This window comes from Hemiscyllium ocellatum, chromosome 33 (assembly GCF_020745735.1).
Source record: "Hemiscyllium ocellatum isolate sHemOce1 chromosome 33, sHemOce1.pat.X.cur, whole genome shotgun sequence".
NCBI classification, from domain to species: Eukaryota; Metazoa; Chordata; class Chondrichthyes; order Orectolobiformes; family Hemiscylliidae; genus Hemiscyllium; species Hemiscyllium ocellatum.
This window is the reverse complement of record NC_083433.1, coordinates 18751524-18767410: the sequence shown is the minus strand read 5'-3', so window position 1 is coordinate 18767410 and position 15887 is coordinate 18751524. Positions and strand designations below refer to the sequence as shown.

At 42.9% G+C, this 15887-nt stretch overlaps 1 protein-coding gene across 1 annotated transcript; it reads right to left on the bottom strand.

Annotated features, from left to right (window-relative positions):
* Positions 1-471: 471 nt before the first annotated feature.
* Positions 472-15443, bottom strand: LOC132831440 (uncharacterized). The gene is made up of 3 exons (XM_060849592.1): positions 15374-15443; positions 13389-13530; positions 472-1654 (listed from the first exon to the last, which is right to left on the bottom strand). Exon 3 carries the CDS (start codon positions 1521-1523, stop codon positions 615-617), a length of 909 nt encoding a protein of 302 aa, XP_060705575.1. The 5' UTR covers positions 1524-1654; positions 13389-13530; positions 15374-15443; the 3' UTR covers positions 472-614.
* Between the last annotated feature and the right edge of the window lie 444 nt (positions 15444-15887).

Below are 15887 nucleotides of genomic sequence, written 5' to 3'. Positions count from 1 at the left end.
CACCGTCTGCATGAAAAAGTTGCCCCTTAGGTCTCTTTTATATCTTTCCCCTCTCGCCGTAAACCAATGCCCTCTAGTTCTGGACTCCCCAACCCCAGGGAAAAGACAAGGGCATGGATAGGATAAATAGACAAAGTCTTTTCCCTGGGATTGGGGAGTCCAGAACTAGAGGGCATTGGTTTAGGGCGAGAGGGGAAAGATATAAAAGAGACCTAAGGGGCAACTTTTTCATGCAGACGGTGGTGCGTGTATGGAATGAGCTGCCAGAGGATGTGGTGGAGGCTGGTACAATTACAACATTTAAGAGGCATTTGGATGGGTATATGAATAGGAAGGGTTTGGAGGGATATGAGCCGGGTGCTGGCAGGTGGGACTAGATTGGGTTGGGACATCTGGTCGGCATGGACGGATTGGACCGAAGGGTCTGTTTCCGTGCTGTACATCTCTATGACTCTATGAGTTTTACTGCAATAGAGAGAGAGAGAGAGAGACAGACAGACAGAGTTGCGTCAGCATCAACTCCAAACAACGTCAGCTGAAAGCACACCTGAAACCCTGGGTCTGTGTGAACCTGACTCTACTAAAGCATGCTTTTTTTTAAATTAAAAAAAAACTCAATGATGTTCAGAACCCACTGGTCCTGAGTCCTTTATAAATTTTTTTGAATTGTTTTGAACGTCAGTGATAAGAGATTTAAATTGTTCCTCTATGCTTTTAAGGTGATCATCAAGAAGCAGCATCAGGTATTGTTCCTTGATATCATTGATATCGTTGGAACTGAAGTGAGGGTAATATACGCAAACAGAATGACCTGCTTCCTTGTCTGTCAAGCGGATGCCTAGAGGAAACCGAAACAAGTGAATGACTGACTTCTTCTGTTTCTTAACAGCAAGTGCCAGTTCACTCATGGTATCAGCGTGGATTTGTGCTGCCTGAACCACTGTATCTGAGTTGATAATGCCCAAGTAAACCATGTCAGTTAGCATTTCCAGATAAATTATGGCACCTTTTAACCAGGCTAGGAAGTTTGACACAGTCGCACTTTGGGGATATTTAAGCATACTTTGGCTGGCTCGATTGAGCTGGTTAAACAGGTCCCTTTCATAGATTTTAGCTTCTTTACAAAGTTTATCTTTGCTGTTTACAAACATTTTGTAGCGATTCTGATAAGCGATAATGAGGCTACTGATTTCCTGAATGGATTCCTCATGGAGTATTTTACGGACTGCTTTCTCAGTCATTTCACTGTCACTTTCAGAGTTGTTTTGAAGTAGGTCTACAGCAACACAACCAGCAAGAATGATTGTTCCTAGTCCAGTCATACAAAAAGCTACAGGGACCACTTTACGCTTTGATATTAACTGAAGAATATGATCCACTCCTCTCATTGCTGCTTGTTCGAAAAATGTCTTTGTGCACGTCATGCTTTTTATGTCTTGTTCATATGCTCCTTTTTCCACTATCTTCGCATACAGGTTTTTCGCAGCTTCTTTTTTCACACATCCTGAAACGTTATTGCCCATAGTTGTTGGTCAGTTCTCGCACCAAGTAGAACTCAGAGTACAGTAAGTCCCAAATGGATTAAAGACACTTGGACTGAATGTCTCTTGGTTGATGTCAAATTGTTAATATTTTACTCTTCTGTTGTGTGTATCTGGACAATAGAATAGAATAGAATAGTAATTTATTGCCGCTTGTAGGTTGCCTTGCTGTCTGGCATGTTGACTCAATGGTTAGCACTGCTACCTCACTATACCAGCGACCCTGGTTCGATTCCAGCCTCGGGTGATTACCTGTATGGAGTTTGAATGTCTGTGGGGATTTCCCCTGGGTGCTCTGCTTTTCTCCCATGATCCAAACTTATGCAAGTGGATTGAACATGCTAAATTGTCCCTGATATCCAGGGATGTGCTGGCTAGATAGATTAGCCACAGGAAGTGCAGGGTTACAGGGATGGGATGGGTGGGTTGGTTTGGGTGGGATGCTGTTTAGAAGGGCAGTGTGGCCTTGATGGGCTGAATGGCCTGCTTCCAAACGGTAGGGAATCTATGATTGTAGGCTTGTTTTGGTCTATGGTCAGGGAAAGGAGGATGTGACTACAAGAGGCTAGTATGGGGATCAAGGAGGTAGAAATGCAAGAATTCAGTCTTTGCAGTTGTCCAAAAGATCTCTGCCATCTGATTGGCTGAAAGTGGAGGTGCAGATGGATAAACCAACTGATTATGGCACTCTTGTACAGGAAGTCATTCAAGTGGGGTGAGGAATGTAGTGGTAGTAAGGGTCATTCTTTGGAATAAACATGGTTGTCTACAGTGAAAAACAATAGTATTGATGGCAGTGTTGCCTGCCTAGTGCCAGGATTCAGGACATTTGCATTGGGCTGGAAATGAACTTGGAGAGAGAGGAGGAGTTTCCAGTGGCATTGATCAAATTAGGAAAGAGCTTCTGTTGAGAGAATACGAGCAGCTAGAGCACAATTTTTTTTAAAAAGCAGAAAAGCAGAACTTCAAAGGTAGCAATCACTGAATTATTACAAGCAATTGGTGAGATGAATGTGTAGCTCAATGATCGATGTGGGGGCAATGATGTGGGAATATGATACCTGTACTGGGGAAAGTGGGAGCTGTACTACTGGGACAGTCCCAGTATCTGAACTCTAGTGTGTTGTATAAGTGGAGTGATAGAAATGGCTTCAGACATAAGTAGCTGGGGCGTTGTGGTGGGGGGGGGGGCGCGGGGTGAGTTGTTTGGGTGGGGTCTCTTGTCGGGGATTAAGTTGGGGAAGATTAGATAAATTTAGCAGCATCAGCAGCAATTAGAAGGCAAGAAATCAATAATGGAATTGGTGATCAGTGTGTGATAGAAAGGGACAGAGTGTACATATCTACATATGGAACAGTAGATAGGACTTGAGATTACAAATTTAATAAAAAGACAAAAATAAAGGCTTGTATTTGAATGCACATGGAACTTGGAACAAAACAGATCAAGTGACTGTGTAAATAAAAATAAATATGAATGATCTGATAGATACTACAGAGAGATGACTATAAAGCTGGGATTTCAATATACGTAATGACACTTAGAAAGAACAGGAAGGTTGTAAATGTGGCACAGTAACTCTGTTTATGAAGGATGGCACCTGTACAAGAGTCAGATATTATCGGGATTCCTGAGATTGGGATGTAAAATCAGTTTGAATAAAGATGAGAGATAGTAAAGGCAAGACATTACCTGTGGGCGTGGTTTATAAGCCCCTCAAAGCAACCACACTATAATTACAATTCTTCCTCACAAGATAAACATCCCTTAATTCCAAAATCTCAAAAACTCAGGCATTAGTTAAGAGAACTTTTTTTCTGAACTGTCTCTAATGCATTTACATTCTTTGTTAAATGAAGGAGAGTGTAGCAAAACAACCTTACTTTTATATTCCATTCCACTTTTAACAAGCAGCAATATTCCATTTACCTTTCTAATCACATGCTACACCTCTAGATTAACATGTTGAAGAGTCATGTACTAGTATGCTCTGTACCTCAGAATTCTGTAATCACTCTCCATTTAAATGAAATGCTACTTTACTAATCTTCCATTTAAGGTGGACAGTTCACATTTTCTCTTTATATTCCATCTGCCAAATTACATTTGCTCTTTATTCATTCACAGATGTGGGAAGTGTTTATTGGCCATCCTTAATTGCCCAGAGGGCAGTTACGAGTCAATCACATTGCTGTGGGTCTGGAGTCACACATAGGCCAGACCAGGTAAGGGTCATTTCGTAAAGGACATTAGTGAAACCAGATGGGTTTTCTTGACAATCGACAATGGATTCATGGTCATCATTAGACTCTTAATTCCAGACATTTATTAAATTCAAATTCCACCATCTGCCATGACAGAATTAAAATCCAGGTCTTCAGAACATCACCTGAGTCTTTGGGTTGACAGCTCAGAAACAAGCCCTCCAGGCCATCACCTCTCCATTGTCCACTCCTGAAACTAATTTACTTGCCTTTTTGTCCTCCTCACAACTTACTGTCCTACCTTGTCTTTGAACAGTCAGCACCTTTAAGCTACCAAACGTTTTGTCCCCTCATCCAAGTAATTGATATATATTGTAAATAATTGAGGTTCCACCACTGATCTACCTGGCACATCACTTATCAATCCAAAAAAAAGTCCTATTTTTGGACATCCTCTACTTCCTGTTAGTCAATGAATCCTCTACTTATGTTAAAAGAGGAAGGTGATGGGCTAGTGGTATTATTACTAGTGATATTATTGCCAGAGACCTATGTAATATTCTGGAACTTGTGCGGCAAGGTAGTTCAGGGGTTAGCACTGCTGCCTCACAGCGCCTGGGACCTGGGTTCGATTCCAGCCTCTGGTGACTGCCTGTGTGGAGTTTGCACATTCTCCCCGTGTCTGCGTGGGTCTCTGCCCCCAATCCAAAGCTTATGCAGGTTAGGTGAACTGGTCATGGGAAATTGTTCAGGGATGTGTAGGTCGGGGGTAAATCTATGATAATAGGGTAGGGGAGTGGGTCTGGACAAGTTACTCTTTGGAGGGTCGTTGTGGATTTGTTGGGCTGAAGGGCCTATTTCCACCACTGTCAGGATTCTATGATCCTATGAATTACAATTCAATAAAAATCTGGAATTAAGAGTCTGATGGTGACCATGAAACGGTTGTCAATTGTTGGAAGAACCAATCTGGGTGACGTTTAGGATGGGAAAGAGCTGTTGCCTTTAATTCATCTGGTCTACATGTGACTCCAGACCTGCAGCAATGTGGTTGACTCTTAATCACCCTTGGGCAATTAGGGTTGGGCAATAAATGTTGACCTTGCCAGTGACATCCATATCCCAATAATAATATTAAAACAAATGCTACCCTCTATAGATTTTACATACCCTCTACATAGAAAGCTTTGATATGACCTTGCCAAATTCCTCTTGAAGATTAAGTGCAGAACATTTGTTTCATCTGCATTTTATTTCTAACAATGTCCTCATTACCCCCACTCTGGTGATTGCAATCAGTTTTAGTTCATTGCTCCCTATCGCATTACAATTCCCAATTATTCCTAGAATATTACTTGCATCCTCTAAACTGAAGACAGATGCAAAGCTCCTGTTCAATTCATCTGTCTTCCATACTTTTCACTATTAATGCCCCAGATTAACTCTCGAGAAGAACAACACTTGTTTTACTTACTCTTTTCCGTTTTGAGTAACTGTAGAAACTCTTACCGTCTGTTTTTATATTTCTAGCTTAACATTCCCTGTTGCTCTAATTTCCACTTCCTTATTGCCATTCTTTGCTGTTCTTTGTATTCTGCTCAATCTTCTGACCTCCAACCATCATACAGCAGAGTTATGTTTGTTGTTTCAATTTACATCAGCCATTATTTAACTTCCTTATTTAGCTGCAGATGACTGACTGTAATATTTTTTTTTGAAAGCTGTGAACTATCTTCTTAAATGCTTACCACTGCGTCTCTATTTACCTACCCTCTTAAATTGCAACAGCCCGGATCTAGGCCTATTGCTAAGCACTTAAGAAGGATTGTAGTGTCGAGCTTTTAACTGTATTTCTTTATTTTTCTCCTTTATAGCTAAGAGTTTGTGTCTATGTATCTTTGCACCTAGGATAGTGTTGGAGAATGACGACTTTGTAAATGTGTCACTGTACTCCTGTATCTCTGTACTTAAGTACATAGAGTCATAGGGGTCATAGAGATGTACAGCACAGAAACAGACCCTTTGGTCCAACTCAACCATGCTGACCAGATATCCCAACCTAATTGGTCCCTTTTGCCAGCACTTGGCCCATATCCCTCTAAACCCTTTCTATTCATATACCCATCCAGCCTCCACCACTTTCTCTAGCAGCTCATTCCATACACACGCCTCCCTCTGTGTGAAATTGTGAAGATAAATTCTAATTCACTAACCCACGAAACTTGCTTACCAGTTCACTTTAGCCAGTTCTGTCTTCATGCTCTCAGAATGACCTCATATAACTTTAAAGCATTCTTCTTAGCCTCACTGAATAGGAAATTCAATCTTATGAACACTGCTACCAATAGGGACCTTTACTATGAGGTTATTAATTAATCCTGTCTCATTACATAGCCCCACATCTTGTGCAGAGTGCTTTCGTGTAGACCTCAGAGTATGCTGTACCATGAAACTGTCCCATGAACTCATTGCACAGGCTACTAATTTGATTCAGCCAATCTGCACATTGATTACAATTATCTATGACTATCTCTGTCCCTCTCTCACAAGCCCCCATTATTTCCTCCTGTAATCTCCATTCTACGCCCTTATTCTTTGGGGGTTAGAGAAATGAGAGGTGATCTGATTGAAGCATATAGATCCTGAGAGGATTTGTTAGGATGGATACTAAAAATGACATTTCCTCTTGTTGGAGAGACTAGAACTGGAAGACACTACTTAAAAAAAGTACAGTAAATAAAAATATGGGATCTCCCACTTAAGATTTCTTTTGTCTCAGACATTTGTGAGTCTTTGGAGCTTTCTTCCCCTGAGAGTAGTGGAAATGGGATCACTAAATACTTTGAGGCACAGTTAGATTCTTCAATAATAAGGGAGACAAAGTATATCAGAGACAGACATCAATGTGGAATGAAGCCATATAAATATCAGCCATGGGACCTAAAGGTGGAGGTTCATGGTTGCTTGAGTGTGAAATTGCAGGTAGATATGATAGTGAAGAGGGGCTTGGCATGCTTGCTTTTATTGGTCAGTGCATTGCGTACAGGAATTAGATTAGATTAGATTCCCTACAGTGTGGAAACAGGCCCTTCGGCCCAACAAGTCCACACCGATCCTCCGAAGAGTAACGCACCCAGACTCATTTCCCTCTGACTAACGCACCTAACTTATGGGCAACTTAGCATGGCCAATTCACCTGACCTGCTCATTTTTGAATTGTGGGAGGAAACTGGAGCACCCGGAGGAAACTCACGCAATGTGCAAACTCTGCACAGACAGTCGCCCGAGGCTGGAATCGAACCTGGACCCTGGTGCTGTGAGGCAGCAATGTGAACCACTGAGCCACTGTGCTGCCACATTGTCGCCATATTGTGGCTGTACAGGACATTGGTGAGGCCACTTTTGGAATATTGCATTCAGTGCTGGTTTCCCTGCTATGGAAAAGATGTTGTGAAGTTCAGGGTTCAGAAAATTTTTACAAAGATGTTGCCAGGACTGGAGCTATTGGAAGAGACTGAATAAGCTGAGGCTGTTTTCCCTGGAGTGTTGGAGGCTGGGGGTGACCTTGTAGAGGTTGATAAACTAATGAGGGGCATGGATAGTTTTTTTATCCCAGGGTCGTGGAGTCAAAAACTAGAGGGCATAGGTGTCAGGTGAAAGGGGTAAGCTTTAAAACGGACTTTCACTCAGAGGGTGGTACGTGTATGAAATGAGCTGTCAGAGGAAATGGTGGAGGCTGCTACAATTACAACATTTAAAAGGCATCTGGATGGGTACATGAATAGGAAAAGTTATAGAGGGATATGGGCTAAATGCTGGAAAATGGGACTAGATTAATTTAGGATGTCTGGTTGGACTGAAAGGTCTGTTTCCATACAGTTACACCTCTATGGCTCTCTGACTATGATTTTGTTGAATACTGGAGCAGTACAAAGAGACCAAATTACCTCACTTGCTACTAATTCCTAAGTTTGCATGAACATATACGTTAAGCAAAAAACGATGCAGTACATAGAAATAAAGAAATTAGAAGCAGGAGTAGGCCATTCAGCCCTTCGGGTCTGCTACACCGACTCAGGCGACTGACTGTGTGGAGTTTGCACATTCTCCCCGTGTCTGCGTGGGTTTCCTCCGGGTGCTCCGGTTTCCTCCCACAATCCAAAGATTAGATTAGATTAGATTACTTACAGTGTGGAAACAGGCCCTTCGGCCCAACAAGTCCACACTGACCCGCCGAAGCGCAACCCACCCATACCCCTACATTTACCTCTTACCTAACACTATGGGCAATTTAGTATGACCAATTCACCTGACCCGCACATCTTTGTGACTGTGGGAGGAAACCGGAGCACCCGGAGGAAACCCACGCAGACATGGGGAGAACGTGCAAACTCCACACAGTCAGTCGCCTGAGTCGGGAACTGAACCTGGGTCTCAGGCGCTGTGAGACAGCAGTGCTAACCACTGTGTCACCGTGCCGCCCACATGTGCTTAGAGGGCTTAGAGGGATATGGGCCACATGCCGGCAAATGGGACTAGATTTATTTCTGGTGTCTAGTTGTGCGGGTCAGGTGAATTGGCCATGCTAAATTGCCCGTAGTGTTAGGTAAGGGGTAGTCAGTGTGGACTTGTTGGGCCGAAGGGCCTGTTTCCACACTGTAAGTAATCTAATCTAATCTAATCTATATGATCATGGCTTATCCTCTATCTCAGTGCCACACTCCCACTTTCTCCCCATACCTGTAATATCTCAAAAATTATCTCTTTCTTGAATATATTCAGTGTAGCTGTTCAGTTATTGCTGTGGGTCTGGAATGACATGCACAGGCCAGACAGGTACAGACAACAAAATAGCTTCCCTACAGGGCATTAGCAAAGCAGACATAACTGTGGTTATTTCTCAGTCACCACTACTGATACTATCTTTTAAATTCCATAATTTTAATTCCTAAGGCTTAATTGCATTTCATGAAAGGGCAAGAACTATGAGAGGGAAAACACTGGAGGAGCAGTGGGAAGGAAAGTTATTTGAGCATTGGCTTGAGCACCTTAGGATCTGTGTCATGGTGCAGATGTATAATTAGTACAAGAATAGGAAGGGCTTAGAGGGATATGGACCACATGCCGGCAAATGGGACTAGATTTATTTCTGGTGTCTAGTTGGCATGGATAAGTTAGACCGAAGGGCCTGTTTCCATGCTGTACATCTTGATGACCCTATGACTCAAGGAGTACAATTGTTCTAAATGTGTTAAGCGGTCAGTGTGGCTTAGAACGTTGATTGCGACACCTGCACTTATGTTAAAATCTTCGTTGGTTGGCAAACTTCTCGTTTAATTTACTTTTTAGAATCATAGGACCCCTACAGTATGGAAGCAGGCTATTAGGCCCATCGAGTTCACACCGATCCTCCAAAGAAGGTCCCACCCCCTTAATCCTGCATTCTCCATGGCCAATCCATCTAACCTGCACATCGGTGGAAGGAAACCTGCATAGATACAGGGAGAACGTGTAAACTCCATGCAGACGGTTGCCAGAGGGTAGAATCGTACCCGGGTCCCTAGTGCCGTGAAGCAGCAGTGCTCACCACTGAGCCAACGTGCCTCTCCTTACTCAACATCTGGCCTTCAAATACAGAAGCAATTGTACAGGGCCTTGGTTAGACCACACCCGAAGTATTTGGTTCTCATAGCTGAGGAAGGACATTCTGGCTACAGAGGGAGTGCAGGGCAAAGATTTACCAGATTGAATCCTAGGATGGCAGGACTGATATATGAAGAGAGACTGTACCAGTTAGGAGAATATTCCTAGAGTTCAGAAGAAGGAGGGGTCCTCATAGGAGCCTTTTAAATGCTCTAGAAAGGGTACTTGAAGGAAGGATATTTTCAATGACCTGGGAGTCCAGAGCAGAGGTCACATTCCAAGTATATTGGGTAGGCCTTTTACGACTGAGGTGAGGATAAATGTCTTCACACAGAGAGTGGGAAGGTTGGGGAATTCTCTGCAACAGAAAGTGGATGAGGCCAAAACATTGAATATTTGCAAGAAGGAGCTAGATATAGTTCTAAGCATTTAAAGGACTAATGGATAAGGGGGAGAAAATCGAATCAGAGAAGAGTAGGATTATTAGCTAATATCTTACTGAATGACAGAACAGGCTCAAAGAGCTAAATGGCCTAATTGTATTCCTTTTTTTTATTTTCCTATGTTTATGTGAAATCTTTGAAACGTACTGCAGAAGTGAAAGGACTTTGTACTGGTCTCTGTAAAATCCCATTGGATACAGCTTTCTAGTCACATAAATACCCATCTACCCCTTTGCTTTCAGCTTCTGACCAAATTTAAAATTTGATTTGCCCCTTGCCCTTGGATCACGAGGGCGGTTACTTTTCTCGTCAGTCTGCTGTGTGGGATCTTGTCAAAAACTTTGCTGATTAAGTGCTGCACACCGTAGCTATTGCACTGTCCTTCTCAATCCTTGCTTTCATTTCCTCAAAATGTTTAATTTACTTCATGAATCTCGATGTTCCTCCGACAATCCATTTTGATCTATGTGTTCCCCTCTCAATGACTATTCACACTAACAGGCAGAACATTTTTCATTAATTTACACACTTTCAAGTGACCATCTTGTAATTATTCAGCCACCTCTTCATTCTGTTTTAAGTAACAGGACAAGGTTAGCAGTTCTCCAGTAATTGTGCTTCCATGACTGCCCTTTATAAGGCAGAGGTAGGTACTTACCAGTCCTTGGTGAAACTTTTCCTGTTGTGCCAGAATCAAATGCCCTTAAGTCCCTACCTCCCAATTTATGTTAGATTAGATTATTTTACAGTGTGGAAACAGGCCCTTTGAGCCAACAAGTCCACACCGAAGCGCAACCCACCCATACCCCTACATTTACCCATTACCTAACGGCAATTTAGCATGGCCAATTCACCTGGCCCACACATCTTTGGACTGTGGGAGGAAACCCACGCAGACACGGGCAGAATGTGAAAATTCCACACCGTCAGTCACCTGAGGCGGGAATTGAACCTGGGTCTCTGGCACTGTGAGGCAGCAGTGCTAACCACTGTGCCATCATGCCGCCCATGTTTTTCTAGTTGTGAACAGTTACAATTCCCTCTCCCTGCAGCTTGATAATTCAACTTTACAAGTAATTGCATGCTCAGCAGCTCTATAATAATAGATGAATTTCTCAGAAGCCTAGCTGAAAGTGGAACTATGTAAACATATGAAAGAGGGTGAGGCTGAACAGACTGGGACTGTTTGCTCTGGAGCGTTAGGTGATCTTTCAGAGGGGCATTGAACAGGATAAATAGACAAGGTCATTGCCCTGGGGTGGGGGTGTCCAGAACTAGAGGGCATAGGTTTAGGGTGAGAGGGGAAAGATTTAACAGGGACCTTAAGGGGCAACGTTTTCATGCAGAGGGTGGTGCGTGTATGGAATGAGCTGCTAGAGGAAGTGGTGGAGGCTGATGCAATTACAACATTTAACAGGCATCTGCATTGGGTATATGAATAGGAAGAGTTGAGAGGGGTATGGGCCAGGTGCTGGCAAGTTGGACTAGATTAAGTTAAAATATCTGGTCGGCATGGACGAGTTGGACCGAAAGGTCTGTATCCGTGCTGTATAGCTCTATGAATCTAAAGGTTGGCTTGCTTGAACCTGCTCTGCTTTTTATTAAGATCATGACCAATTTGATTTTAGTCTTAACTCTAAATTCCAGCAGATCTCTTGGGAAGCAAGAATCTATTCATCTGCCTGGAAAATATGTAAAGTTCCTGCATCCTCTGTTTTTTTTTGAGGAAGGGGAATTCCAAAGACTCAGAACCCTCTGAGAGAGAAAATATTTCTTTATCTTAAATGGGAGCCCCTTATTCTAAAATTGTGTACCCCAGTTCTGGATTCTGTCACAAGAGGAAAGATCCTTTCCACACCCACTTGGTCAAGTCCCCTTAGGTTCTTATTAGATTAGTTTCCTTACAGTGTGGAAACAGGCCCTTCAGCCCAACACCAACCCCCCGAAGAGTAACCCACCCAGTCCCATTTCCCTCTGACCAATGTACTTAACACTATGGACAATTTAGCATGGCCATTTCACCTGACCTGCACATCTTTGGACTGTGAGAAGAAACCAGAGCACCAGGAGGAAACCCACGCAGATACAGGGAGAATGTGCAAACTCCACACAGACAGTCGCCCAAGGCTGGAATCGAACCTGGGACACTGGTGCTGTGAGGCAGCAGTGCTAACCATTGAGCCACTGTGCCACCCTTTATTTAACTCAATTCTTTCTTTGAAACTCCAGAGGATAGAATCACTGTGATAGTTGCCTTCATCACAAGGCAATCCACTTATTCTGGGTGTTAGTCCAGTAAACCATCTGTGATCTGCTTCCAATACATTACCATTCTCTATAAGTACAGTGACCGGTACTTACATTGTACTCCAGATGTGGCCTCACCATGTAAAACCATTCTTGCATTCAATTCCTCTTGCAATAAACCATAACTTCCTATTAGCTTTCCTGATTACTTGCTGTACCTGCTCACCAACCTCCTGCAATTTGTGCACTGGGTGGGGGTGGGGGGGTGGAGATGGACATGTTGCTCTATAGCACCATTCTAATCCCACAATTGCACCATTTGCTGACCATTTCTGTGGTGAACACACTGTACATGCATCACCTCAGCATCAAAATCTCAAAGTTGAAGTCAAGTAGCCCTTGGTCAAGTTAAAATACATTAATGACTTGGATGAGGGACAAAGTTAAAAACCACACAACACCAAGTTATAGTATAACAAGTTGGAAGGAGCAGTGCTCTGATAGCTAGTGCTTCCAAATAAAGCTATTGGACTATAACCTGACTGTTGTGTGATTTTTTTTTAACTTTGTCCACCCTAGTCCAACACTGGCTCCTCCGCATCTGCTATTACCAATTTTGCAGATGGCATAAAAGTACATTGGAAGACAAGTGACAAGGATGAGACAAAGACTTTGCAAAGGAATAAACAGGTTACGTGGGTGGGCAAAGTCTTAGCAGATGGAATATAATGAGGGGTTTTCTTATGAGGACAATTTGAGTAAGATTCTTAAGGGGTTCTTAAAGACATAATCTCGAAGTAAGGGCTGCCATTTAAAATAGAGATGAGAATGAATTTTAGAGAGTTATAAATCTGTGGAATTCTTTGGTGCAGAGGATAGAGGTTGGGTTGTGAAAGGTATTCAATACTGAGATAGATTTTTACCTAGTGAGGGAATTGAGGGTTACACGGAAAAGGTAGGAAAGTACAGTTGAGGATTTTCAGATCTGCCATGATCATATTGACTGGCAGAGCACTGGAGGGACCGAATGGCTTACCGCTGCTCTTAAATCTTATGGTCTTATATCAGCAAGCCCTTTGGGCAGCTTTAAGTTTAGGCTGATGAATGACAAATAATCTTTGCTATCACGAGGAACACGAAAGTGTCCAACTTTTCCCTTTAACATCTGATGGTGCTAACATCATCAAACCCCTGACCATCAACATTATGGGCCATCAGCACTGGCCAGAAATTCAAATGGACCAGTCATATAAATATTGTGGCTAGCTTTGCAGGTCTGAGACTGGTGGCAATGAGTTAAATGATTCACCTTTCTATTCACCAAAATCTTTTCGTTTCCAAGGCCCAAGTGACGAAATACTCTCCAGTTGCTTAACGAGGGTAGGGCCAGCAACACGCAAGTCACCGAACACCGCAACGCTCTTAAAACAAAGCCGTAAGAAATGTGGATGCTGTAAATCAGAAACAAAGGCGGAAATTACTGGAGAACCTCAGCTGGTTTGGCAGTATCTGTGGAGACAAATCAGAGTCGAGTGATCCTTCCTCATACCCTTGATCAGCACAAGAAACGTTCACTCTCAGTGCCTGTATTAACAAGATGCATTGCAGCAGCTTGCCAAGTCCTTGATGACATCTTCCAGACCCATGAACCACACCACCTAAAGGGTCAGGAGCAGCAAGCACATGGGAACAGCATTACCTCCAAATGTATATTCCAAGGCACACGCCCTCCTGATTGGAAAAAATGTCATCATTCCTAACACTAACCCTTGACTCTCTCTGGGTCATACGTCTTGGATCTACCTTTGTGATGGCACTCTCAGAACGCACAATATAAATAGTGAGCACAGTGGTGAAATACACTGATATCATAGAATCCGAGAGATGTACAACAGGAAACAGACCCTTCGGTCCAACTCCAGATATCCTAATTTAGTCTAGTCCCATTTGCCAGCACCCGGCCCATATCCCTCCAAATCTTTCCTATTCATATACCCATCCAAATGCCTTTTAAATGTTGCAATTGTACCAGCCTCCACCACTTCTTCTGGCAGCTCATTTCATACACGTACCACCCTCTGTGTGAAAAGATTATCCCTTAGGTCCCTTTTAATATCTTTCCCCTCTCAGCCTAAACCCATGCCCTCTAGCTTTGGACTCCCCCACCCCAGGGAAAAGACCTTGTTTATTTACCCTTATCCATGCCCCTCATGATTTTGTAAACCCCTATGAGGTCACCCCTCAGCCTCCGACACTCCAGGGAAAACAGCCCCAACCTATTCAACCTCTCCCTACAGCTCAAACCCTCCAACCCTGGCAACATCTTTGTCAATCTTTTCTGAACCATTTCAAATTTCACAACATCTTTCCTAAAGCAGGGAGACTAGAATCGAATGCAGTGCAAAAACATCTCAATTATCAGGCAATCGATTATCTGAACTTTGGATTATCTCAATCAAGATCGCAAGGTCCCGCTGCTTGGCTAAATTGTGCTATTCAGCATTCGATTATCTGAACATTCTCCCCACCCGTGTCGTTTGGATAATCGAGGTTCCTCTGCGTTCCAAAAGTAGCCTAATTAATGTCCTGTACAGCCGCAACCGTACCAGGATATAGTTGTATCTTTACTTCTGTTCCAAGTCAAACCTCAACCTTGAGAAAGGGTTAAGAGATTTGGGGACACCTATTTAGATATCCTTGCTGAAGACTTCCATGTTAAGCCAGAGACAAGTATCTGTCATGGAATTATCTGGAATAAGTTATTTTTCTTTGGTGCTGCATTTTTGTTTTTCTTTTTTACCTTTCTCTTCCCTTTTCCCTGCACTCTTTCTCACCTCCATTATGACCTCTTACTCTCACAACTGCATTTTTTCAAATAATTAGTCATTCACAAATGAGCTGAAACTGCAAGAAATTGATCTATTTCATTCTCTCTGCCGTTTATACATCAGCCTCTGTGCTGTGGTGCCAGTGGAAAGGGAGGTAGGACTGCAGAATGATTTCTGTTTACAAACAGAAATATCTTAGAGATACACAGCAAGTCAATTCACATCTCAATGAACAAAGATGAGAAACATTTCAAATGGGAAACACCCTCATTTCTGACTGAGTAATAACTTGTAACAGCTTGATGAGGACTTGAGAATTCCTGACAAATACACATTTTGACAAGTCCTTTTGTTTTGTACTCATAATTTGCCAATTTTAGCAGAAAACCAATATTTAGGAGAAGAATTTGAGTTTGGGATAGTTGGACAGTAAAGCTGAATTTAAAGAGTTTAATGCAGTACTTACTTTCTTTCTTGTAGAATATGGAGGCTGGAGCCACAATATAAAACAAACAGAGAAGCAACTGAAACTTTTTTGATTCTGGGTGTTAAAACAGGAAATGAATGTTCAACGGCACGTGGCACAGTGGTCAGCACTGCTGCCTCACAGCGTTCAATTCCTGACTCAAGCGACTGACTGTGTGGAGTTTGCACGTTCTCCCCGTGTCTGCGTGGGTTTCCTCTGGGTGCTCCGGTTTCCTCCCACAGTCCAAAGATGTGCGGGTCAGGTGAATTGGCCATGCTAAATTGCCCGTAGTGATAGGTAAGGGGTAAATGTAGGGGTATAGGTGGGTTGCGCTTTGGCGGGTCGGTGTGGACTTGTTGGGCCGAAGGGCCTGTTTCCACACTGTAAGTAATCTAATCGAATCTAACATGCTGAGTGGCAGCCTTTTGTACCATAGATTCCCCAGACACTGAAGCATTCCAAGTCCAAATGCACCAAGACCTGGATATCAAGCTGAAAAGTGACAAATAACATT

Bases quoted from the DNA above. Each gene is read 5' to 3' on its own strand.
- LOC132831440 (XM_060849592.1), bottom strand. From the start codon at position 1,523: ATGGGCAATAACGTTTCAGGATGTGTGAAAAAAGAAGCTGCGAAAAAC.